The 27,194-nt window shown below is 37.6% G+C and overlaps 1 protein-coding gene across 9 annotated transcripts in view; it reads right to left on the bottom strand.

Annotated features, from left to right (window-relative positions):
- Nucleotides 1-27,194, bottom strand: part of lrrfip1a (leucine rich repeat (in FLII) interacting protein 1a) — a 63,054-nt gene that overhangs the window by 11,007 nt on the left and 24,853 nt on the right. Inside the window, exons 3-22 of one of the 9 annotated variants that reach the window (XM_072440189.1) lie at nucleotides 21,763-21,780; nucleotides 20,567-20,638; nucleotides 17,205-17,246; nucleotides 16,848-16,898; nucleotides 16,197-16,235; nucleotides 15,028-15,093; nucleotides 14,918-14,959; nucleotides 14,777-14,833; nucleotides 13,989-14,048; nucleotides 11,738-11,815; nucleotides 10,545-10,589; nucleotides 9,468-9,509; nucleotides 8,719-8,808; nucleotides 6,072-6,170; nucleotides 5,036-5,062; nucleotides 4,822-4,947; nucleotides 3,504-3,575; nucleotides 2,576-2,746; nucleotides 1,456-1,548; nucleotides 1,050-1,142 (exon numbers count right to left, since the gene is read on the bottom strand). In XM_072440189.1, the coding sequence (XP_072296290.1) occupies nucleotides 1,050-1,142; nucleotides 1,456-1,548; nucleotides 2,576-2,746; nucleotides 3,504-3,575; nucleotides 4,822-4,947; nucleotides 5,036-5,062; nucleotides 6,072-6,170; nucleotides 8,719-8,808; nucleotides 9,468-9,509; nucleotides 10,545-10,589; nucleotides 11,738-11,815; nucleotides 13,989-14,048; nucleotides 14,777-14,833; nucleotides 14,918-14,959; nucleotides 15,028-15,093; nucleotides 16,197-16,235; nucleotides 16,848-16,898; nucleotides 17,205-17,246; nucleotides 20,567-20,638; nucleotides 21,763-21,780 (1,383 nt within the window). Of the gene's footprint in view, nucleotides 1-1,049; nucleotides 1,143-1,455; nucleotides 1,549-2,575; nucleotides 2,747-3,503; nucleotides 3,576-4,821; nucleotides 4,948-5,035; nucleotides 5,063-6,071; nucleotides 6,171-8,718; nucleotides 8,809-9,467; nucleotides 9,510-10,544; nucleotides 10,590-11,737; nucleotides 11,816-13,988; nucleotides 14,049-14,776; nucleotides 14,834-14,917; nucleotides 14,960-15,027; nucleotides 15,094-16,196; nucleotides 16,236-16,847; nucleotides 16,899-17,204; nucleotides 17,247-20,566; nucleotides 20,639-21,762; nucleotides 21,781-26,830; nucleotides 26,984-27,194 lie in introns of those variants that run through there. The other 8 variants (XM_072440180.1, XM_072440181.1, XM_072440182.1 and 5 more) reach the window with 8 other exon arrangements.

Genomic DNA, 27,194 nt, shown 5'->3' on the forward strand with positions numbered 1-27,194 from the left:
GTTATGGTATCTGTGGTTATTTTGACATTTGAGAGCATTTATCTGTATTTTCTTTTCTCTATTGTTGGAAATGGGTTACGTCCCAACTTTGAGCAAACAAAAATGTACAAATAAAAACATCGGGAAGTCAATTCGGTTGTTTTTGCTGAACAAAAATCAGATTACCGTATTTTCCAGACTATGAGTCGCTCCGGAGTATAAGTGGCACCAGCCAAAAAATGCATAATAGAGAAGAAAAAAACACATATAAGTCGCACTGGGGTATAAGTTGCCATTTTTGGAGAAATTTGATAAAATCCAAGACTAAGGACAGATATTTAATCTCGAAAGGTGTACGTATGCTAACGCTAACACCTTCAGCTACATGACGTATGCTAACGCTAACACCTTCAGCTACATGACGTATGCTAACGCTAACACCTTCAGCTACATGACGTATGCTAACGCTAACACCTTCAGCTACATGAGGCACAGACAGAACTGTGGTAAGTGTCTGGTATGTTAACGTAACATATGAACAGTTATTCAGATAACTATAGCATAAAGAACATGCTAACAAGTTTACCAAAGCATCAGTTTTACCCCAAATCACTAAATCCATTGAATTCTTCTTCCTCTGTGTCACTTCCAAACAACTCCACAAACTCCGGAGGTAGAGGAAGTCGCTTAGAGCCTAGAGCGCCCTCTTGTGGTTGTCAGCGGAGTATAAGTCCTACCCCGGTCAAACTTATAGTCCGGAAAATATTGACTACTTTTGATTTTTAAACAGTTCTCAAAATCTCTCTGAAATACTTTTTTTATTTATTCCAAAAGTACATTTTTAAGGGGAACTTCAATACATTTACTTCCGTGGATTTTTTTAAATATCATGCTTTTACTTATTTTTACTTAAAAAGGTGTACACTTTTAATCAGATTTTCTTTAATTCCACTCGCTCGCTTATAACTGTAGGCCTTGACAACTTGTTTCGTAGTAAATGAAGCTACATTTAATCACATTTTTCATGCCATTTAGATTCTCGCCCCTCCGTAAACACGCCAGGACCATACCGAGATTTTCTTATCTTTCCAGTCCACAGTTTCTTGTAGATCTGAAATTTCTCTGTGAAAACCCTCCTCTTTTAGCCGCAGCTGACGGATTTCCTGAATGGTTAAAAAAGGGAGAGAAAAGTATGGGAAGAAATAGAAAAAAATAAATGAATACTGTTCATGCCACTCAAGGATGTGAATGAATTGAAAGAGGAAATGTGTGGACAGAAAATAACGCAAGTGGGAACCCAGATTTAACAGGGGAAATCCTTCTTCTGATATGAGAAGAATCAACATTTCTATTTATTTAAGTAGAGCAGCAATACAAATGGTCATAAGTGAACCTCAAGAAACCATCGATTCATCAGGATTGAACAAATATGAGAGCAGTAAAAATGTTCAAGTTGTTTTGGCGCTTGATACTTACATTTAGCAGCTCCTCACTTTGTTTCAGAGTCTCCTTTAGTCCGTTAAACTGGAACTGAAGGTTTGTGTGGGCGTGTTTCTCCCTCTCAAAGTCCTGCCAGCAAAAGCAAAAAAAGAGTTTTACCAAAGCAGTTTTGGTGTTCATAATCAGGGATGGATTTCTTTGAGCTGATATCCCACATTTGTCTTGTTGTTGTGGGCGATATTTGACAATACAGATCCATAGCGACGACCACCAATGTAAGATAAGATAAGATAAGATAAGATAATCCTTTATTGTCCCACATGGGAAAATTTCATTGATGCAACGCAGGTAGATACAGAGATAGATGTCAGGTTCTATATATTTAAGTTCCCAAATTAACTTTCTGATTTTGTAAAAATATGAGAAAATATATTCAACTGTGATCTGAAATAATATGTTGCATTGATGATTGCTTAAATGTAGAGCCATATTATTGCTCATTGTTGCCATTTTTACTCATCACTTTGTCCAAAATCACACATCTGATGCACCGAGGGAATGACACAAGGGCAAACACACGGAAAAAATGTGCAAACTATAGGCTCAAAGTTCCATAACATAGTAATTATAATCCCATAATGAAATATATTATAAGAGAAAAGTGCATAGTGACAATATCCATCATTTTGCTATATTTATCTAAACACACATGACAAAATCAGCAAATGTATAGGAAGTTATTTTACCACAGGCCTACAAAACAAAACATTAAACTGTCCCATTATTATAATAAATGTTCAAGATTTTTTGTTGTTCCTGAACAGTTTTGTCTCGTGTATCGGGGGGTTCATCTATATTAGTGAGTATAATTTTCATTGTTGTGAGTTCCTTTGTTTTTTTTAAATTTAATTTTAATTCATTTACTTATTAGTTATTGCTATTTTGTAGTTTTGCTTTGATTTGACTGGTTTTATTGTTTTAGGACTAGATCATCAAATGGAGCACTTATTGTACCTTGTGTTGTTGTTTTTATGACTTTTTTGTCACGGTTGTGTATATAAAATGTCTTGAATGTAAATGTAAATAAAATTCTGATTTGATTGAATTATCCATCTTTACGTAGGATTTGAGACGGCGTCGTCGCACTTCCTCTCACCTTGGCCTTGTCCTCGTACTCCCTCCTGGACTCGGCGAGCTGCTCCTCCAGCTCCATCAGCGAGTCTTTGAGCGTGTCCACTTGATACATCAGGTTGTTCTTCTCGTTGTCCAGCTGAGCGTTGGACACCATCGCTTTGCGGTATTTCTCCTCCACCTCGGCTAGTTTGTCCTGCAAAATGTGAAATGCAACACTTAAAAAGAGAGATGATTGCGATTTAGTCAGATGGTTTAAAAAACATGAAAACTATTTCCATGAACACAAGTGATGCGTCTGTGACAAGCAGCACATTAAAATACAATTAGACTTGAAACAAAGGTGTATAAACACATAAATACAATACAGATGATATTGGGGGATGAGAATAACCAAATGTATCTAAAGCTGGAGTTTGGGCGCAATGCTGGTTATATTAATCTAATTACCGTATTTTCCGGACTATAAGTTGCACCATTTTTCATAGTTTTGGCCGGGGTGCGACTTATACTTATATTTAAATTGACATACTTATACTCTGGAGTGACTTATATCTGATATTATTTGTTATTTTCACACTTTCATACTCCAGTGTAACATGTTTTTTTCTTCTCTATTATGCATTTTCTGGCTGGTGCGACTTATACTCCAGTGCGACTTATAGTCCGGAAAATACGGTATTTATTCTTACATGTCAAAGTGTTAAAATAAAACCACTTTTATCAAGGTGATTAACTGTCAAAGCAGCTGTTATAATCATCACAATCTTTATATTACTGTATGTTTAGAATAAATACACTTTCTCTCTTCAAATATTCTGTCAAATTTAACCCTAAAATGATCCTACAGCTGCATAAATCATGTCGCTTTAGTCAGTGGAGTTCAGAAAGCGGACAGGAGAACGTGGACGGCCACAGAGCGACCTGTCTGTTCAAGTTCGCAGCCGAAATACCTTTGCTTCTTTCAGATTTTGGTTGAATTTGGACTCCACATCCTGGATCTGATCCTTCAGCTCATGAATCTCCTGCAGGGGGCAGCGCAGTGACGGCAGCGGCGCAGTGAGGCAAGCGCAGATGGAAGTAGAGCAGAGGGACAACATTTAAAACGCAGTGAATGAAGAATGAGAAACAGGGGGTGAAAGCGAAGGCGTTTGTCATGGCGTCGAAACTTATGAATAAGGCAAAACACGAAGGGTGAAACGGCCCATTGTGGGTGAAAGATGAATACTTTTTGAACAAATTAGGTGGTGGAACAACTCGTTTTTCAAATCAATGAGTTTAAAAATTGTTCTTTCATTTAATCGATGTGTTCTTTAGACACAAAAGTTGCATAATGGAAAGATTTTGACTAAATTTGACCGGGTTAAAGGTGAAGCGAAGCCGTTTTGAGGAGCACAGTTGCATTAAAAAGAGCGTTCATGCAATTGCTTCTCAACTTGACTCATAATACTTATTTACTCAGCTCACGGCATAACGATTATTCACTGACTAAAGTGTTCGACGATTATTGAATTACTTGTTGCAACCCCGGAACAAATAGTTTTATCATTTAATTACTGATTGTATTAATACTTTGCAGACGTGGTGTAGAAGGTGTAGGGCAGCACGATGTCACAAAAGTCGCAATATCGCAATCATGACTGACAATAATATGACAAAATATATATATTACAAGAAAACCAAAGTCCTACATCTTACAGAAATGTACTTTTTTTCTAACAAAGTCATATTTTATTTGTTATTTTCCTCAATTGTCCTTGCTTTAATTGTAGTTTTGTCAAGGTTAATCTTTTGTTTTGGCAGAATGTGAAAAGTAAATTAAGCCACGCACGTTTTACTCAATACAACTGCAATGTAACATCTCACAATAATATGAATATAGCAGTAATCAAAAGCCGTATCGTACGTTTTCCAATATCGTGCAGGTCTAGTTGTGCGGTTATAAAAGTTTTGAGTAAGAATCATTTTGAAGTAACTGTAGATTTGTTGATGTTTGACAAAGTCTGCAAGTGACAAATACTTTTAGATACTGTACATTTCACCAAAACGCAGACATTATATTTAAGGTTTCCCTTACTAGATACTATCCCACCAAAGTAATACTAAAACTAAAGAAAAACATAAGAATCTGTCGTATATATTTGAACATTTGCTTTTCTTGTTCCTTCACGATGTTTTGTCCATTACATCGACTTTGCTTCTTCTCGACTACATTTCACACGCTCTTTAATTTGACGTTTCCGGCTGAAACGTCGCTCTCGATTCCGTTACCTTGATTTCTCGTATGGACGTCTCGGCGTCCAGAGTCAGGGCCGTCTCTCCGCTGCCTCTCCTGGAGGACGTCCCGCCTAAAGACGTGAGCGTGGTGGCCGTGAGAGCCGAGGCTGCTCGAGACCCCTGGAGGCCGAAGAAGACACAGCATTTAGATCCAATGCAGTCGAAAAGGAACTTAAAACGGTGACATATGAATCTGAGGAGAACTTACCTTTTCCAGATAGTTGCCATCGTCCACCTGTCAAAAGAAAAGGTGTGATATGTTAGATTTATTTATACGGAATAGGAAGGAGCAAACGTCGAAGCGCGGTTAGAAACAAAGCTGTAAAAGTTCCTTCAGAAGCAAAATCGACTGAATCCAACACAGATTGCCCACAAACGGCGAGAAACAAAGTCCAAAAGCCAAAATTAAATCACCAAAACCGATGTGGACGGATGAGATTAGACCTTTGTAGAGCGATTAGATCAACAGGTTTCAATTGCATTACAACTTTAAAAGAACCAATTCCCGCTAATTTTTCAAAATAAAACAACACATTTCAAACAGGAAAAAAACAAGATGGGACCGGAGGGAAAAAAAATTAAGTAAAATTTAAAATAAATAAAATAAATAAAACAAATAAAACAAATAAAACAAATAAAATAAATAAAATAAATAAAATAAATAAAATAAATAAAATAAATAAAATAAATAAAATAAATAAAATAAATAAATAAAATAAGCCCCATTTCCCCGTTTCTGTCTAATTTGTCCATTTTCAAGTTGAGTTTGTGTGTAATTTTTAAACTGTGTAGCTTCAATAATTGTCAACAAAGTATTTTATGTTAATTTCTATTATAGGTCTAAATCAGTCAAGACATTCCAAATTAAAGCTGAAGTATGTGATTTTCAAGCCGTGAAAGGAGGACTCTGACAAACACAATGGCACAACATATTCAGACGGCAGAGTGAAGCAGAGCGAACCGTCGCCGCACGACTCATCGCAAAACAAGACTTCTCAAGGCATCAGACTCGATCTGACTGCTTTGCAACATGCAGTACTCCTTCCATCACTGCAAAATGGTCATCTATAATCTCATGCATTACATACATTCAACCACAATAAAGTTATGATATAGACTATTTTCCAGCAAACAATTACAGCAATTACGCTCTTCTGATGCACAGACTCTCTCAAAAATGAGTCAAACATCATGCTCAGGACAAACCACATCCTCTGCTTGATGTTGTTGTCAATAAGACTCACATCTGAGAAGTCTGGGATGGTCACATGGTCCAGGTCTGGAGGAAGTCCACTGCTCGCTGCACTTCTCAGATAACTGGCCACTGAGCTGCTGCTGTTGTCCTGAGAATCCACCAGGGGGCGCAGCAACACAACACACACTTTTACTATGTGTGAAAGAATGTGCAAACTCCACCAACAAACTTCAATTCAGTGCAACAGTTTTCATGAGAAAGATTGGGATGTTTTACTGACTGGGAACGCAACTATTAAGGATTATTTTAGTGTTCGATTAGTCATTCCTGTTGTAAAAATGTAGACTTTTTAAATACATTGCCAAACAAATAAAAGTTGAAATATGCTGGAGGCTTCTAGATAAATAATATATACAAATAAAAGTGTATTATCTAAGAAAAATCTGAAATATTCCATTCTTTTTTTTCTTTATTTTGAATGAATAACACCACCATATTCATTAGAAAATATATATTTCCACGTGTTTAAATCTGTAAAATCCAGATAGCGACCACGATTATCAAACACAAGTAACATAATTCTTTATAGTCGAATACTTCATTGTAGCAGCCCGTATAACACACAATTAGCAGTGCTATTCATCTATATTCAAGAGGATTAATCACGAAATTGTTCAGGCTTGACACCTCTATTATACAGTATCTTATATATTGACAAGTTGTAAGATTTGGTTATTGCATTATCACTTATTACTGGTATTTGAATTCACAATGTATTTATATATTAGCCCTAAACATCAGATTATAAACTGCTGTGAGCGTTATCAGCCACACCTCTCAGTGTAAACAGTGTCATCAGTGATCGATGTTCTGAGCAGGTCGACCGGGAAACACCAGCCGCTTTACTCAAAGTGAAACATTCACAAGATAAACTGAGCCAAGTTTTAATATCGGCTCAAGCAGTCTTGTCTAGATTAGTTTGATGTTGAACAGAAATGAGTGGCACGCGAAAAAATACCTATATATAACTTGTTTTTCAGTCAAACTAAACCACATCATCACCAACGAGCCATTAAAATGTGGATCAAACCATGAATACAAAATGACAATCTTTTGCATACTGTAGCAGAAGAATCTATTACTTCTTATTACTAAAACTGAGCAGCAACTGATCTAATATTAATACTGTAAAAGATCATTGTAGTCGCATTTTGATCATCCTTATCTGGATTTTACAGATGCTAAAACACCTAAAAAAGACCTTTTTATAACAAAGACAGTGGCATTCATGAATAAAACATTTCTATTTAATCATCAAAACACTTTTTGTCAAATCTAGAAGCCTTCAGTCACCATATTTCAACCTAAGTTTGGTTAAAAAGGTACATAACAGTCTCAATTTACAACAGTTGAAAAAATAATCGCAGACCAGTCAACTACTAAAATAACTGTTGCCGCGATAAAAAAAAGCGACGTAACCTGCATGAACTGTGATCAAAATAAATATTGCGACCTGCACCTTTTGAGACAACAAACGTTTGAGCAGGACATGTGAATAACCCGTGTGTGAAGAACCCATATGTGAATAACCCGTGTGTGAAGAACCCATATGTGAATAACCCGTGTGTGAAGAACCCATATGTGAATAACCCGTGTGTGAAGAACCCATATGTGAATAACCTGTGTGTGAATAACCCGTGTGTGAAGAACCCATATGTGAATAACCCGTGTGTGAAGAACCCATATGTGAATAACCTGTGTGTGAATAACCCGTGTGTGAAGAACCCATATGTGAATAACCCGTGTGTGAAGAACCCATATGTGAATAACCTGTGTGTGAATAACCCGTGTGTGAAGAACCCATATGTGAATAACCCGTGTGTGAAGAACCCATATGTGAATAACCTGTGTGTGAATAACCCGTGTGTGAAGAACCCATATGTGAATAACCCGTGTGTGAAGAACCCATATGTGAATAACCCGTGTGTGAAGAACCCATATGTGAAGAACCCGTGTGTGAAGAACCTGTGTGTAAAGAACCTGTCTGTAAAGAACCTGTGTGTAAAGAACCTGTGTGTAAAGAACCTGTGTGTAAAGAACCCGTGTGTAAAGAACCCGTGTGTAAAGAACCCGTGTGTGAATAACCCATATGTGAAGAACCCGTGTGTGAAGAACCCGTGTGTGAAGAACCCGTGTGTGAAGAACCCGTGTGTGAAGAACCCGTGTGTGAAGAACCCGTGTGTAAAGAACCTGTGTGTAAAGAACCTGTGTGTAAAGAACCTGTGTGTAAAGAACCTGTGTGTAAAGAACCCGTGTGTAAAGAACCTGTGTGTAAAGAACCTGTGTGTAAAGAACCTGTGTGTAAAGAACCTGTGTGTAAAGAACCCGTGTGTAAAGAACCTGTGTGTAAAGAACCCGTGTGTGAATAACCCATGTATAGACTTCATGGGCAGTGAGGGAGCACCACTGTGAGGGAGGCACCACTGTGAGGGGGGCACCACTGTGAGGGGGCACCACTCTGAGGGGGGCACCACTGTGAGGGGGGCACCACTGTGAGGGGGCACCACTGTGAGGGGGCACCACTCTGAGGGGGGCACCACTGTGAGGGGGCACCACTGTGAGGGGGGCACCACTGTGAGGGGGGCACCACTGTGAGGGGGCACCACTGTGAGGGGGCACCACTCTTAGGGTCTCACCACGGGGCTGGTGCGGGCTGATCCGGCTCTGGACGAGGCTCGAGACGAAGTCCTGGACCCCGAGCTCCGATAGCTGCTGTAGTCCAAAGGCTACAGAGCAAAAGTACTATGAACATTGTATATGAAGTAGCGATGATACAAGCGTCCGTACAAACCAGTGTATTAGACGTGCTGGTTTCCTTTCACCATTAAAAACCACGTGCAAAACTGCTCTCCAGTGTTTCTGATGTTAAAGTTTACCCTCTTGTTGTGCTCACCACGTAAAGCACTTAAAAATGGTGCTTATAACTAAAAATCCAATGCAAAAAAACATGTCCAAACTTCATCCAGTCTCGCGCAATAATCCCTCAGAATCAATTCAATCAAGTTTATTTTTCATCATCCAAACTTCAAAATGCCACCAACAAAATTACTGCGGTGGGAAGTAACAAGTACAAAAGTAATATGTACTTTACTTAAGTTAATTTTTCACTGGCTACTTTTTTGCGCAAATAAAAACGTGTAAATAAACATGACTATAGCTACATTTAGGGAATGATTCAGTAGCTTTTGTTGACTAAAAATCAGCATGATTCTGTATCAAGCTCACCACATTTGACACGTTTTATCATATCTGTGTGAAATAATTACTACTACTTTTTACTCTGAAGGTACATTTTTAAATGACTTCTTTGATACTTTAATCACTTAATCAAGCAGTACTTTTATTTGCAAATCGAACTTGAGTATTACTTCTACACCGGACTTACAATATGAGAAGAGCTTCTCCGCGTGTCTTCATACAGAGAGCTCTACACCACCGCAAAGTACACAACATACATGAGATACACCTAAAATAATGTACTTTATCTGTGGTAGGTTCATGCTTTGGACCTAGAGGTGAAGAAACCAGAGAAAATACCCCAAACTGTGGAAGCGGTGGCAACATTAGAGTGAGGAAAGGAAAAAAGCACAGAAAATAAGTGTGAAAACATGATTATTTTGGTATTACGCATGGGCTGGTTTGAGAGAGTAGCCGTGTGATCACTTTGAGGCAAAATACCGTATTTTCTGGACTATAAGTCGCAGCTTTTTTCATAGTTTTGGCCGGGGTGCAACTTATACTTATATACTTAAACTCCGGAACGACTTATATGTGATATTATTTGTTATTTTCACACTTGCAACTGCATTTCATACTTCAGGGCAACTTGCTTGGCAATGTCTTTTTTCTTCTCAATTACCGTATTTTCCGCACTATAAGACGCACTTAAAAGCATTTAATTTCCTCCAAAAAAACGACAGTGTGCCTTATAAACCAGTGCGCCATATATATGAAAATAATCGGATATAAACCATTCATCGACAGTGCGCCTAATAATCCAGTGCGCCTTATCGTGCGGAAAATACGGTACGCATTTTTTGGCTGGTGCGATCTATACTCCGGTGCAACTTATAGTCCGGAAAATACGGTAAATGTGTAACAATAATCTGACTCTAAATGAACTACTAGGAAACTCTAACCTAGTACAGCATGAGTTTACTTGAATTTTTGTCAATTTGGGACTTTAAAAAGAGCTAATTTTAATATTAGAGGTGGGAAATATAGCAAAATGTAAATGTAAAATGTAAAAAATGTGTGATATTTCTGCACTTTTGTGATTTATCTGATAATTCAACCTGAACTAATACGTTTAACGACATGTTTTAACACATTTCTGTTGGATTGACCCAATATCGTCTATGCCAGGTCGATAAAAACAGAAAAACAACGACCATCCCATGCCAAAATACTCTTTAAATAGACTTTTTTCTCCAGTGACAATAACAATAAATATTGGACAAACCCTCCGATAGCTCTGCAGAGGGACCTGAGAGCGTGAACTGCCCAGCTGCAACAAAAGATGTACGTGCACAAAGTGAGAAAATATAGTTTAAAACGGTAACTTTAGCCAACCAAGCTCATGAGACACATGTGTAATAGAATCTAGAGTAACGTAATGTAATGATGTAGCAAAATATGACACAAACGTGAGACAAAAAACACCATTTGCAGTGTTGAAATGTCAAAGTACTGTTCTAAAGTACATTCTATCTGCGCTTTACTTGTACTACTTTTCACCTCAGAGCATGTATCTGTACTTTCTAATCTAATAAAGTATTTTTCCTCATGTTTCTAAGCATCTGACCTAAAGCTTTTGAGTTCAAGTCGCGGCTTTGAACAAGATTAAAGAAGAAAATGACTAGAAAAATGAAGAAATCCATTCGTCCAAACACTATTCTTTATCTCTACATTTTACTCTTCAACAATTGTCAAAATCTATGATACTTTTACTACCTCTACTAGATTCTGTTGTTGCTTTCAAACGTCAGCTCAAAACATTTAAATTGCGCCAGGCCGTTTACCGTATTTTCCGGAGTATAAGTATGTTAGTTTTCATAGTTTTGGCCGGGGTGCGACTTATAAACATATGTAAGTCGCACTGGAGTATGAAATGCGGTTGCAAGTGTGAAAATAACAAATAATATCACATATAAGAAAAAAGGTGCAACTTATAGTCCGGAAAATACGGTACTTACATTTATACTTATATACTAATGTGATATTATTGTTATTTTCACACTTGCAACCGCATTTCATATTCCAGTGCGACTTATATACGTTTTTTTCTTCTCTATTATGCATTTTTTGGCTGGTGCGACTTATACTCCGGAAAATACGGTAATTAGATTTGTTTTAGGGACTGATTATATTGTTGTATTTGTATTAATCACTGTACGTTTTGAGTTTTCATTCTTTTATTCTGTGTTTTAACTGTTTTTGTGACGCACTTCGTGACTTCTGTTTGTGAAAAGAGCTAAACAAATAAAATGTACTTAAGACAGTTAAGTACAAGACAGTTTTTTTGCTTTTGCACCTGCACTTTTTAACTTAAATAACATCTTTGAGTACTTCTTCCGCCACTGCGCATTAGCCACAGTTTACGTGGGGCTAAAAGGCGTCACGTCACTCCCTGCGTGAGTGGGTTTGTGTCGTTACCTGGAAACCGTTATAGAGCGGCGGGCGAGACGAGGACAGACCGTCCAGGCTGTAAAGGTCTGAAGACGCGTAAGAAGTCTGCAGCGGGACAGAGGCAAAGACAACGAAGAGAATATAGAGAAAACGGTAAATGAGAGAAGGAGGAACTGGAGGCAGGAAGAGCGTTTACAAGTGCAAATAAAGAAGTATCGTAAAACTAAAAAAGTACAAATACGGGGCTCGTTTGACAGAGGCTTAAAGCAAAAGGTTGTGTCGACAGGCTTCAGATGCAACACGTGCTTTAGTTGCGGCGTTAAAGGTGCACTACGTCATCTGCACGGTATGACATGAGCGGAAACGAACAGGTGAAGTTACAGGCTGGATCTGTGGAGAGGCGAGCCCACTTAAAAGTACAAATGCATGTGTTGTTTGGATAAAAACTGATGCCAAGACAGTCGACACAACAATGTTCACCACAAAAACGACCTTTAAATATTAGGATGTCAATGAATTATAGTAACTAGGATGTAAAATATTCGTTCATATTCATGCAAATTATTTTTTTTATAATGGGTTTTATTTTGAAGGGTTCATGATTCAGTGAAGTCTTAATTTAGACTTGTTTTGGTCTTGGTTTAGTCACCATTGTAAAAGAGGTCTTGATCTTAATGGGTTCTTACCTGGTAAAATAAACTAAATAAATAAAATAAAATAAAAAATAAATTAAATAAATAAAAAAAATAAAGTAAATAAAATAAATTAAAATAAATTAAAATAAATTAAAATAAATACAATTTATACAAATACATTTATGAAAAATAAAATAAAATATATAAATGAAAAATGTCGGTATGTCCCTGTTCTATTAAAGCTCTATTATTAAGTTCTATTAAATTAATATTTTCCATTGATCCGTGAAGAGCACCTGATTACCTGTCACTGAGAGACCCCTGTAGCGCTCGCATATCTCTACTTCATTGATTTTGAAAAGTTTGACTTGTAACTTAAGGTGCGAATGCGATACGTAACGGCGCCTGCTTGTCTCCATAAAGATGTTCTTGCTTTGCCCGGAATGTTCCACAGTTGTACCTGATTTTCACCGTCTTAAAACATTGAAAACAGAACTGGTTCATAGCGATCCAAACATATTCTATTCCTAATTCCGTGATGAGTTTATCAACATATTTTTCAGCATGCTAACTGTGCACGTCCTCGTTAAATGTTATATAGTGCACCTTTAAGGCATTTAAAGACTTTTTTGTTTCAATTTAACTGAACTTAAACATGGTCTTTGTCACATTTTCAGAAGCAAACAAAGGCAAATGACCCTGAGTTGACTGTTTTGACTGGAGCTGGGGCTTAACGCTAAACCACTTTGAGCTAATTGTTCAGACGGTCGTATTTTCTCTGGGTAAAACAAAAGCAAAGTTAATCCTCTCAGAGCCATGCACGACATATTAGGAACTCTTTACCATTTAACAGCAACATACTTTTACATTTAGACACTTTACGTTTGCACAATCCCTTACAGCTCACATGACAACATTGATTTTAGTCTCAAAATATGGTACTGACATTAGTCTGATCGTGTGTTTCAGCTTCCTGTTATTATAGGTGACATCTTGGAGACTTTTTGCCAATATTTAGCTTATTTTGAATAGTTAATTCCTTTTTCAACGGCGCTAGATTTTTATCACTCTGAAACCTATGGATGCCGTGTTCACATCTGTCCGGTTTTGATCCCAGATTAGGACAAGAACAGGAAAAAAAACTAGTCCTGGATTAGTCCTTTCCTATTCTATGTTTAGTTTCAGGTTTGTCCTAGTTTAAATGTATCTGAAATAAATCAAAGTTGTAATTTGAAAAGCCACAATTGGCAAATCCCAAGGACTGTACAAACATAATAAACAGAATATAACGGAAGATCTTGGCTTAGTCTTTCGTTTAGACTTCTACAAAGATGTTCTGAAATGCATCTGATTCTTGTATTTGTTTAGAAGTTTATAAGTCAATCTTCTCTCAAATGTTATTTAACTCCTGGGCGAGTTTGAAAAAATTACAATTCAAAATTTGTCTAAATCTTTCCGCCGTTTAGTCCCAGTTTTGATTTGGTGAGAGCGTGAACACAGATTATGTAAAGGTTTCAGGTTTTTAAAGCCTATGCATTTTGTAAAATGGGTGAATTATAATGTGTTTTTGTTTCTGAATAAATCCCATCCCGTTATAGATTCTATATAAATCTGACATGTATGTTTCTCATGCATGGACCCACCGGCTGCAGGTCTAATCTGGAGGACCTGGAGGCTCTGCTCTCGTCTGCCAGAACGGAGCTCTGATGACAACAACAACAACGTCACAACAACAAGTAACAACAACAACAACAACGTCGTCACAACATCAGTCATTCAGAACTCAACAATTACTGCACACAAACACTGTAGGTTTCACTGACAGACGCCGCAAAAATCTGGAATATTAGATCACACTGGCATAAGGAGAACATGCAAACGTCACACGGAAAGGCCCCACTTTGGACCATTTTGCCTTCTTTTTTAATTTATTTTACACAAAACATCAGGCCCATTTTTGACTGAATTACAGCAACACAATCCAACTGTCAAATGCTGTATTTTCTTAACCAAACCTATTCACAACATGCAGTCGGTTAATCAAGACTAGGGATGTCAAAGACTAATCGGTTAATCAATAATATTGATTATCTAAGTCACACAATGATTGTAAGATGTAAAAAAATATAAATGAAATCATAATCTTGAGAATCGCAACAATTTCAGTTCAATTGATGCTTGAAAAAAGTAAAAATACATCTGTTTTTGTGAATATATTACTACTTTAGTTTGATTTCATGAAGCGAGACTTGTGAATGGAAATGAAAAAAAGCAAATGAAGGACTTTAAATAATTTGGTCAAAGCGCCAACAATTGTGACCAATCATAAAATCTAATGCTTCTCACAATCATCATAATTTTACCACACGACATCCTTAAACAAACCGGCATTGAAAACAGCATTCGCGGTCTCAAGCGCCGCTGAACGCACCGTTAAGTCGAGTCTTGAAGATCGAGACGCTCTGCTCTCGTCGCTCACTCTGGAGCTCTGATGCGCAAAGACATAACAGAACTTATTTTGTACAAATCGTGCATTAAAACGTTGTCATTTCACACACACACAGCTACTGACCCTGCTGGATATCACACTGTGATCATCGTCAAAGCCATTTCTCTGAGAAACAAACGAGCAAATTTAAGCGACAAAACTGATCTAACGGTTGAAAAGCCACGTGTACGTACATCTTTGTCTTTGTGCTTGTGTTTCTTCTTCTTCTTTGACTTCTTGAGCGAATATGAGGAAGAGTCCTTTGAAATAAATACAACAAATGCTACGTGGACATGGTAAAAGCAGACTGTAAATGCCCAAAAATGTGCCAAGTGAATCCAAAAAACACGCATGTAGATTCCGTCACCAGTGCTCGCTCACGCTAGTTATTAAAAGTGGGGAAAAACTGACAAAAATGAATCTTAAACATGCCGGAAAACACCTTGTGCAGGAACATGACATAGATCTGAATCACCGCTTTTTCAGCAATTACTCGCCACAAAAAGTTTAACATGCTTTGACATTCAAGGTTTTGTGGACACCAGCAAATGTGTTATTCAACTCCAACAATGAGCATTCTAACACACACCCAGAGCAGCTAAAAACAGAAATGAATAAATGCTTCTTTAGCTCAGTTTATGACTAAAACAATGTTAAAATCTTACCAACGACTTGAAACACACAGGTCAACCGTACAATTCACGTGCAATGCTTTGTCAGATCAGTTAGAAGTGAATCACACACACTTTACTCCAAATCAAAGACAATCGTTCAAACAAAAATCATCCTTTTCCTTCATTTTCACAAAATTAAAGGAGACATATTATGTTTGTCGTTCCAAGTACTGTGACATAAGTAGATCATTTTGTATTTTGTTCATCGTAAACAGGAATATTGATCTAAAACTTCGTAAAAGAAACAGGTTTGTCGATTTCCTGTTCTGATAAGCTCCGCCTCTTTACACAAGCAGCAGATTGTCCTTTACATGTTCTGATTTATAAAATGTGGCAACATGACATTGAAGAATGCGAGTGTGTCAACTTGGAAGTCTTAATTTTTCAAAATAATAGCAACTGAATACAGGGAAGTGGGCCGGGATAGGGGGTAGGTGAGAACATGAATTTTCTGAACACTCGAGCCTCAAATGTAGGACGATATGAGACGATTCGAACAGGCACGAATCAATCAAAATACGACTAATGATGACAAAACGAGGATAAAAACTCGTTAAAGTTGATTTTACATAATATGTCCCCTTTGAAAACGGTCCAAATCCAACACCACACGCTTCAGCAAACGTCAAATCCAATTAGTTTTTACGCATTAGTCCTCGTTCACTTCACAGCAGGACTCGGGCTCTTACCCCTCCTCCTGCGAAGGCCCCAACTATGTCCAAATCAGACTGTGCAAAACACACCGTCAGTGACAAGAAAGAACAAAGAGAGAACAACGAAAACATATTTTACAGGACACGTCACCGCCTTCGTGTTACCAAGAGTCAAACGAACAGAATCGATGGTAAAGAACGGAAAGATCGGGGGATATTTTGTGATATTGAGGCCAGACACTGCGGGGTAAACGATTTGGATGTGGAACTTCTACTGTAGATTCTTGGCATCCAGTGGAAAATGCATCAAATTTTAACAATAATTGCAAGTATTTATAAATGTATCATGTTTTTTTTATTCAATATTTTTAAATATTTTTATTGTAAATAAAGGATTTTAAAGATTAATATAAATTGTTCCAAGTTAAACATTGAAAAACTTGATGTACATGTGTAACAGTTTTTTTTGTTTTTGAGTCATATATTACCAAAAAGTCATGACGTAAATGATCATCACAATTAAGTTAAGTATTGGAGGAAAAATTGAAGCCATATTTAGTCATCGAATATAATTTTATTTTAAATACGACGTGAAAAGTTTTATCAGTGAAATTTCCCCAAATCGATCTCAAACCAAAAATCACCCGCCGTGTCTCGCCTCAAACCACTTTTGAACGAGATACTGACCCGGACACCTCCCCGACTCCCCACGGACATCCGCTCGTCGTCATCCGAGAGCTGCAAGAGAGAAAAAATACAGAAATACAATGAATAAACATTTAGACAATAACAATCATATGTGTGACTCCAAAGATTTTGTTTTTTTCCTCAGCAAACGATACTCATTTTACTACAGAAGTCACTGTCTTGCAAACTACTATAAGAGACAGAACGATGACAGTTTTAGCAGATCGTTATTACTGCTGCTGTTGAACTTATTGTGAATTCGACCCGTGTTCCTGGCGATGTGTTTGACGTCGGAGAAGAGGATGAAAACAGAGGAAAAGTACGAGGAGTTGATGGAACAGCGGGAGGACTACGAACCGTGTGGCTCCGTGAAGGTCGCGTGTACCTCTCGCTGTCCTCCTGAACAAGGGAGCGAGGAGGCGAGGAAGCAAGGGAGGAAGGAGGGAGGAGAGTCGAACAAGGGAGAGAAAAGAGAGAAGGATGTGAACAAACAAAAAGATGGCAGAGGTCAAGAGGTCAACAATAAGACGGATGACAGACAATGACGTCATGGTTTAAGTTGTATATTACCATTATATTTGTAACTGTTGGGATGCCAAGATTATATTAGTGATTAATCAGTTCACAATATAATCAGTGATAAACGTTGAGTCACTTCCTGTGCCACCAGAACGTCCCCGCCCCCTTTTGGGTGAAAACAAACAGTGTTAACGGATTAAAATATTCACCGACTTCTTGGTCTGTGGCTGCTGCGTCGCCAGGGTCAATATTTTTCTGTATTTTGGCGCAAAACTAACATTTTAACCAGTTGTATCTCCCGTCCATCTGTTAACGCCGTTTGTTTTCACCCAAAAGGGGGCGTGGCCGTAGCGCTAGTCAGTTGTATGACCGGAGACGTCTGTAGAGCTCGGGATGGAACGTCGAAAAAACAGCTGTTGCCATGGAAATCCATCGGCCAAAACATAAAAAAAAAGTTGATAAAGCCATGGAACAATCTGATAAACAGCGCTCGAGTCAGAATATTTATGAGTGAATGCTGAGTATACTATTCAGCATATTCAAATCTCCACATTAGACGAGCTGAAAATTCTAAAAGATGCGACGACACAACGAGCTCTACGGTGCAAAAAATAAATTTAAAGGAGAAAAGACAACATTTAAAAAATATCTAGTCCATTTTTGTCTCATAACTTTATTTTATGATTCAGAAAGTTGGATTTCAAACTTTAGTCCAGTTTTTTTTGTCATGATCTCAGAAATTGTGAATAATACATCTGAAATTAACATTGAAATGTGATATTTTGACATCCCTCTACACTGCATTAACTAAACAGTCTCACGATAAACAATAATCACGTTGGATACAGAGCACGTTTTGTTTTCCTCTAATGTTTAACCCACATCCTGGAGTCAGTGACACGCTGGCACATGCAGGTTACAGTGCACCACAAAGATCATGTTTATTCACTTCAAATGGCAGCACAACACGCGGACACGCACGCAAACGCGCACACGCACACGCACACACGCACGCACCTGTTACGGGTAGAGGGAACATCATTAATCTTGTACAAAAATGTCCTATTATTATATCAGAAGACCTACTGGACCTAATCAGATTATTATTATTTGTAGTATTACTGTTATACATATTATTATTTTTTTGTATTTTTGTATTATTTTAAATTATTTTTTACATTATTCTTTTTTATTATTTATTTGTATTATTATTTTTTATTATGTTGTTATTTTTGTTTTTACTACAAATGCAATAGTTAACCTCAGCATTATATCCATGCATTTGACTTTATAGCTCTAGTAAACCACTGCATATTAATTTCCCCTCTGGATTACAGCTGAAACTAACCATTATTCTACTGATCATGTCATTTTGTTGGGCCTGGGAGTGTGAATATGATTTTCTGCTAAATAAAACCCATATGAAGCTAAAGTGATGCAGCTTGAGCACATCTAGAGTTAAAATGCAGGTTTTTCCTCCACAACATGTATTCACCATTTGACATAATCATCATCGTCATAGAACCTCTTTTATTGGTGTTTCATAACTTATTCAATTACTGAATAAGTTATTCAAGTGCATTCTGATAACAGATTAGTCGTGATGAATCGAGTTATTTCCGCTCGAGTTGGGACAGTAACAAAGTTGAAAGTTAAAAAGTATAAGAACAGTTGGTTATTCATACATTATTTTTATATCAAATGAAAAAAGGAACTGTACTGTCGCTCTATATTGAACATAATTAAAAATAAGCAGTATATTTGAGTTTTGAAGGAAGTGATAAAGAGTGAGAGACAAATTATACTTCATCTCACGCCTTTTTCAAGATAAATGAAATGTTTTTGATTGTTTTGTTGACAGATTTGATGAAAGCTTGATCACTTTTCATCATATTTAGGCAGTTATGCAATTTATCTCATTTGATTGCACGTTACATTCTTAACAACTTATAATCATTTTGCCTTCTGGATATTTATGCCTATGTGTATTTCCTCTCCGGCTTGACGTTTTACTTAGTCAATTTGAAACTCTCGTAGCCTGGCAATAAAATGAATAAATAAACGTTTTTGAAGAAAGCACATTTCTTTCCCTTCTCTGTGATCTTTGGAATCCGGCAAACATCGAGTGCCACATTCCTTTTCCCTTTGAACTTGGAGTTTCACAAGAGTTAAACCTGTAAATTTGCCACATTCTCGCACAGGACGAGCAGATGGTGGCGCTGTTCCGAGGCCAAGAGGCTCGCCCTGCTCCTCCTATAAGTGGATTAGCATTATGGCCCCGGTCTGATCGTCGTAATCCCTTATTTTCTAAAGAAAGGGATTAATGAGAATTATCAGGAATTTGAAAAACATGGCTGGGAAGACTTCCAGAAAGACGAAACACAAGAGAAAACCAAATGTCACCAAAACCATGCGATCACGACAGGGTTAAGGTTACAGGACACACAAATATATAACGTAATAAGGATATAATTGGACATTTACAGTAGTTATGTAGTGCCAATGTATTCATAATCTGTAATTTACTGGTTAAATGCAACAAAAACACTACAAATCCCGGGACTAAATGGATTAACATTGTCCAAATAGAAATCATAATGTCATAGATTGAAAGTTTTGAGGCGTTTGTAATAAATTGGCAACCATAAAGCAGCAAATATTGCAGTGAAAAACCGTCGACTATTGAAATAATCACGGTTGTACTTTGATCTTTTTGTAATCGAGCGATCAATTTCAAAATTATTACACTTAATCTGTAAAAAATCTCAATCTAGAAGCATTCAGATGATATTTATGTGGTCGATAATGCGCTTAAAAAGTCTCAATGTACAATAGAAATATGAATATAACGAATTGAAAAACTTATAGCGGACGTTGACAGTTAAAATAATCGTTAGCAGCAGAACTATTGTCAAAAACCTACATAGACGATCTAGAACTGCTAGAGCACGACTTCATACATTAATCCGACTGCAACGCATACTTTTGAAGGGAACATTAAGCCAACTAATCAAAATATTTCCATTGGTTTACTCTTGTATGTGTTGTGACAAGCTATTTAGTCAATTACTTTCAATATTTGACTACAGTTTTGTCAGTGTAATTCACCATCAAACGGTTGGAATAGGAGATTGTCATGTTGGATGCAGCTCAGCATGCTCACACGTTCAGTTAGTCACTCTGCGAAGCCTTTACTGTACCATCCACTGCTCAATATCGCCCCATTTGCTGTCCTGACGATCGTCCGCTTTGGGGCTCAGGCCGTAATATTTCTGATGGAGGAGGAGGATTAGGCCAAGACGGTTTGCACAGGGTATAAAAGAAGAAAAAGGACAACAAGCAGTGGTTCTGGAGCCCTGAGATTGGCCCTAGAGGTGACATGCCATTGATGCTTTTATACTTCTTTCATCTTTACTGGGGCCAAACAATAAAACCCTGATTACTTAGCAAAGTTTGGACGATTGCTATTTGAATATTCTGTCAAACAAGGGAAGCTCATTACATTTTATTACCATATCCTACTATTTATTAACGTGCTTCTGACAGGTGGGACGACTCATTGAACTAAAACACAGTTAAGATAAAAAAATAATAATTGTTGTTGCTAAAAATCATAAAAAATTAATCACAGAATAGCACATTTTTTAGGTTTATAATTTCACTTCCCATTTGTAATTGATGACATCACACTAGGAAATTACCCAGCAAACACTGGACAAAAACTCATCTAATGTTAAAAAATTTTGGGTTGAAAAATAAAATTATATGAGAGCAACTTTATTTTGTTGAATTAATGTTTACAGAGTCAAAAAAGTAGTTTCTATTGTGTAAATCACGCATAAAATTTGACTGGAATGAGTGTCCCTAGTGTGATTTACTACAGATTTTTCAACATTTTCTTCACAAATACCTACTCGATTGGTGTAAAACTATAATTTATTTGTACAACAGGTATACACCAAATAAAGTCAAAATTAGAAAATCATAAAAACATTTACTTTACCTTTAATTGCTAAAACTCAATATTTATGTTGAATACGTTTCATTTTCAATTCAATATAACTCGATGTATAAATGTAAAACTAATATTGCTATTGCTTAAGTGTGACTGTACATTCACTTTCTGTCAGGAGTAACCTTGTTTTGTAATAAACCGATATTTCACAATTCAGCATTGATGATTATTAAACTCAAATTGAATTAATTGCCCAGCCGTAATCTCTACTTCAACTAAAAACTAAAACATAGGACAAAACAGCCACAATAAACAAATGACTGTGGTTTGTGTATCAGCAGATGAACAGAAACTCTTAATGTCTAATTCATATCTCAAATGTCAAAGTTTGATCCACTGTGAAAACAAAGGAAAAGAGAAAAAAGGAAAGAGGTGTCCTACCTTTTGCACCTGAAAGATCTACACATCGAGAGGAAAAGGAGAGGCAAATGCAGGATGGAGACATGGAAAACAGGAAAAGCATAAATCAGGCACATAATGAAAGGAGAGAAAGCGAGGAGGAGCAGGAGGAGGAGGAGGAGGAGCAGGAAGAGGAGGAGGAAGAGACCCCGGTGTGTGATAATGAGACCAGACAGATTTACTGAACAACTACGGGACAGATGAGGTTTCCTAAGAACAACAGAAGGTAATTGGGCACATTTCATTTCACTCATTTAAACAGGCGAAACCCAATGAGTAAAGATGTGTTTCATGGGTACACAAACATACAAATAAACACTGCGGGTTGTTCTTGACCAGTTCTTTAAAATCATTTAAAGGCATAACATGCTTTAATTAAAAAAGTTTTGTTCAACAGGAGCAAAGTTGTTGAAAGTCTTTTTTCCCGTCTCTGTGTTGACACGATGAGATTGTAAGATAAAAATGTCCTGAGACCTCAAACAGTGAACTTGAACTGATGTGCAATAAACGTGACAAATAATCAGGCAAAATTACAACTGGAGCTGAACCTGGGAGCCGGGCCTGGGAGCTGAACCTCAGAGCTGAACCTTAGAGCTGAACCTTAGAGCTGAACCTTAGAGCTGAACCTTAGAGCTGAACCTTAGAGCTGAACCTTAGAGCTGAACCTTAGAGCTGAACCTTAGAACTGAACCTCAGAGCTGAACCTTAGAGCTGAACCTTAGAGCTGAACCTTAGAGCTGAACCTTAGAGCTGAACCTCAGAGCTGAACCTCAGAGCTGAACCTTAGAGCTGAACCTTAGAGCTGAACCTTAGAGCTGAACCTTAGAGCTGAACCTTAGAACTGAACCTTAGAGCTGAACCTCAGAGCTGAACCTTAGAACTGAACCTCAGAGCTGAACCTTAGAGCTGAACCTCAGAGCTGAACCTTAGAGCTGAACCTTAGAGCTGAACCTTAGAGCTGAACCTCAGAGCTGAACCTTAGAGCTGAACCTTAGAGCTGAACCTCAGAGCTGAACCTTAGAGCTGAACCTTAGAGCTGAACCTTAGAGCTGAACCTTAGAGCTGAACCTTAGAGCTGAACCTCAGAGCTGAACCTTAGAACTGAACCTCAGAGCTGAACCTTAGAGCTGAACCTCAGAGCTGAACCTTAGAGCTGAACCTTAGAACTGAACCTTAGAGCTGAACCTCAGAGCTGAACCTTAGAACTGAACCTCAGAGCTGAACCTTAGAGCTGAACCTCAGAGCTGAACCTTAGAGCTGAACCTTAGAGCTGAACCTTAGAGCTGAACCTCAGAGCTGAACCTTAGAGCTGAACCTCAGAGCTGAACCTTAGAGCTGAACCTTAGACCCTTATAACAACACTGTCATTGAGATTATCCCCCCAAAATCAAGATATTTCTGTCAATATTGCCCAACCGTATGAAAAATATGTCTGTATTCTTCTAATAATTGGACTAGAATCTATCCCAGCGCCTAAAGAGAGGGAGGCTGGAGCTAGAACTGAACTGATGCACATATTAATAGTATGTAAATATTGCCTTTGTTGAGTGTTGGAGAGTATAAATTAAAACCTCCCTCTTCAGCGGCCTTTACAAACAAAACACTCAGGTCTCTGAAAGGCTCCATTGTGAGTCCACGTTTCAGTTATTCAAATGAACTGATCATCACAGCTGCAGATCAGGAGATACTGAAGAAGAAGCTTTCACAGACATACTTTTCTTTGCATTGACGGAACAACAAGGACCACCGTAATGTACATGCCCATTACTATTGTACATGTTTCGTTTGTATGGATGTCATTTTGTTTAACTTAAAGAGAGGGCATTTCACTTCCTGTTAGATGTGATGTTCTCTCACAAGACGTGTGTGTGAGAGGCGGGGCTGTCCGTTTTTACCGGCGCGTGAACATGGCCGTGGAATAAAACTTTGATTACTACAAGACTACTACAAGACTACTACAAGACTACTACAAGACTACAACAATACTACTACAAGACTACTACAAGATTACTACAAGACTACTACAAGACTACAACAAGACTACTACAAGACTACTACAAGACTACAACAAGACTACTACAAGACTACTACAAGATTACTACAAGACTACTACAAGACTACAACAAGACTACAACAAGACTACTACAAGATTACTACAAGACTACAACAAGACTACTACAAGACTACTACAAGACTACTACAAGACTACTACAAGATTACTACAAGATTACAACAAGACTACAACAAGACTACAACAAGACTACTACAAGACTACTACAAGACTACTACAAGACTACAACAAGACTACTACAAGATTACTACAAGATTACTACAAGACTACTACAAGATTACTACAAGACTACAACAAGACTACAACAAGACTACAACAAGAATACTACAAGACTACTACAAGATTACTACAAGACTACTACAAGACTACTACAAGACTACAACAAGACTACAACAAGAATACTACAAGACTACTACAAGACTACTACAAGACTACAACAAGACTACAACAAGACTACTACAAGATTACTACAAGACTACAACAAGACTACTACAAGACTACTACAAGACTACAACAAGACTACTACAAGACTACTACAAGATTACTACAAGATTACTACAAGACTACAACAAGACTACAACAAGACTACTACAAGACTACTACAAGACTACTACAAGACTACTACAAGACTACTACAAGACTACTACAAGACTACTACAAGACTACTACAAGACTACTACAAGATTACTACAAGACTACTACAAGACTACTACAAGACTACTACAAGCCTTCATCGGCCGCTAGCCGAGTCAAACAAACACATCAGGAACAGTAGATAATTGCACTGGGACTTCCGTATGACAGAATGATCCTTTTGTTCGTAGTATCGAAATGACCAGAAAAAGTAAATCCTCCTTTGTGGCTCTTTGACACAGAGGCTATATTGGGTTACGGGTCGTATCTATGGAGAGGCGACACCGCGCACACATATGCATGTTCTTCAGGGGATTTGGCCAATAAAAACAGGCAATTTTGATCGGTCACCAATTCTTTTTGCAAAATAAACTATTGAAGAAGAAGGGACATGTATATGAGCCAAACTGCACTCACAAGACAACAGCACGGGAGTTCATGCAATAACAACTATTTACACAAAAACTATAAGAAAACAGTGTATAAACTCATACTTCAGATAGCTCACGCCTGGCTTTCCTCTGTCTGCTTTTCTTATGATCTAAATAAAATAATCTGTTCTCGACTAAAACACCATAAACAAATTAATGGACTAAACGCCTAAAGGCCAACAGACTAGGACATTCTGCATCATTAAACTGCAGGAAATCTAAAATATGATCTGTTTTACTAATAAATTGTCCTTTTAAACTGTTGAATTTATAAACTCTTATCAATCTCTTTATAGATAAAGATACAAAATAATAAGCCAAGAGAGACGATTTGAATGCCAAACTGTGGACAAGTCCAACCAAATAATTCACATTTTCAGAGAGACGAGCAGGTGGTGGACCCTAAATCATAAGATACACAGTGCACCTTAATTTGCACTGAACAATAGACAAATGATCTATGGGCGATGTGTAGAAAAGTGCACCACTCGACAGGTCCAACCCAAAAGAACAGAAGGACGAGACCAACACAAATCAAACGCCAAAACACTAAAGGTTGCTCCAGTTTCCATGAGATCGCTCCAGGAATTTAATCCAGATTTATAAGTCTTTGCTGAGAGCCAGAGCGAGCGTTGACAATGTTGTAATTTTGACCTTCGTAATATCAGGCGATATTACGTCAATCCAACAGAAATGTGTTAAAACAAGTCTTTAAATTAATTAGATGAGGTTTAATTATCAGACAAATGTGAAATATTTGTAAAATGATCACAAACGTGCATAAATATCATCCTTTACCCTTATAACATTACTTTTTCATTGTTATTTTTTAATCAACTCTTTTTTGTAGCAATTTTATTATAACCAATATATAACATTCACGTGATTAAAATTTTGATAAATTGCCCAGCTCTAGTTCTTTTAATATTGTCACGCAGTATTATTCTAGATTAGATGTAGATAAAGACCATTCTTAAAGTATTCAGTATTGATACTTCAAATAAATATCTAGTTTTGATACAAGTCAAAGTATTGATTAGATTAGATTGCAGGAATATTTTGTTTATTTGGTCAGGGCAGTGAGTGATAATGAACATACACGATGCACTGTGAAGTGTCTTGCTCAAGAACACAATGACAGTGTGCAATACCGCCCTCCTGTGGCCCCTGTAGCCCAGTGGCCATGTATATTTTACCAACTATCACAAATAACCAGTTGATTTCAAGATAAAGCTCCATGTTTTGCTGTTGTCCTCTTGCAGACCTAGTGAGCTCTCATTACACGTCTGGACGCTCAATTATCCCATAACCGAGGCAGCGCCGCGGTTACACAATCAGCTTAGACACCCCTCCTCTGATAGGCTGCGTTCAGATGTCATAACATACTAGAGTTTAATATTGTGGTGGAGCAAAGAAATCTATGGTATTTGTTGTCAAAATGTCAAAATGTACATGTTTTCACTTGGTTTATGGTAAATTAGCGTTTACTCTTCCTGCATGAAGCAAAAAATGGTGCAAAGTTTACAGTTTTCTCCGTCGATACATGCCATTTTTGTCACTATGGTAAAAAAATGGAGGTAGTATTCAATAACGCAGGAGAAAATACAAGCGGCTGTCCAACGTATCAAAAGTCAGATGCTAACTGAAACTAAAACTAGTATTGAAACTAGATATTCAATGGGCGAGTATTGATACTAAACGGTCACATAAACAGGACAAAATTGGACCTTTTCCGAGCAGTTTTAGAATGAACTTGAGCTTTATCAGAACTAGAATAAGACCACATTGTAACATAAAAGTATGTACTATTATTTTGTGTTGTTTTCTGTCAGATAAAAGTTACTTCTGCCCTCCATCTGAAATGATGTACGCCACCTATAGGTCATATTCATCTCCGTTCGTCTCCTGCACTCACCGCGTCTCTGTTGTAGTCGGGAGGACTCCTGGGACGTCCTGAGAGGGCAGACCTTTGCCCTCTTCCTGATACCTTCCGACCAGCCGTGATTCAAGACTGACCGAGCTTCATTTTTTAACGGCCACGTCCAAAATCGCTGACAGACATCGAGGTGGAGAACAAAAATGCCTTGTTTCCATTCAAAGTGTCCCGATACATTCAGAGGAATCAGGATGCTTTCGATCCCATTTCTGGCACTGGAACACGGTTTGTCCAGGTTTCAAGGCCGACCAAATAGGCGTTTATTGATAAATACTCAACATTGCTGGTCAATATCAATGCAGTACAAGTTTGTTCTCGTGAATGTATCCCCAAATTGTCCCCA

Source organism: Eucyclogobius newberryi, unplaced genomic scaffold, assembly GCF_026437365.1.
Source record: "Eucyclogobius newberryi isolate DKJ021-1_F unplaced genomic scaffold, fEucNew1.0.hap1 SCAF_112, whole genome shotgun sequence".
NCBI lineage: Eukaryota > Metazoa > Chordata > Actinopteri > Gobiiformes > Gobiidae > Eucyclogobius > Eucyclogobius newberryi.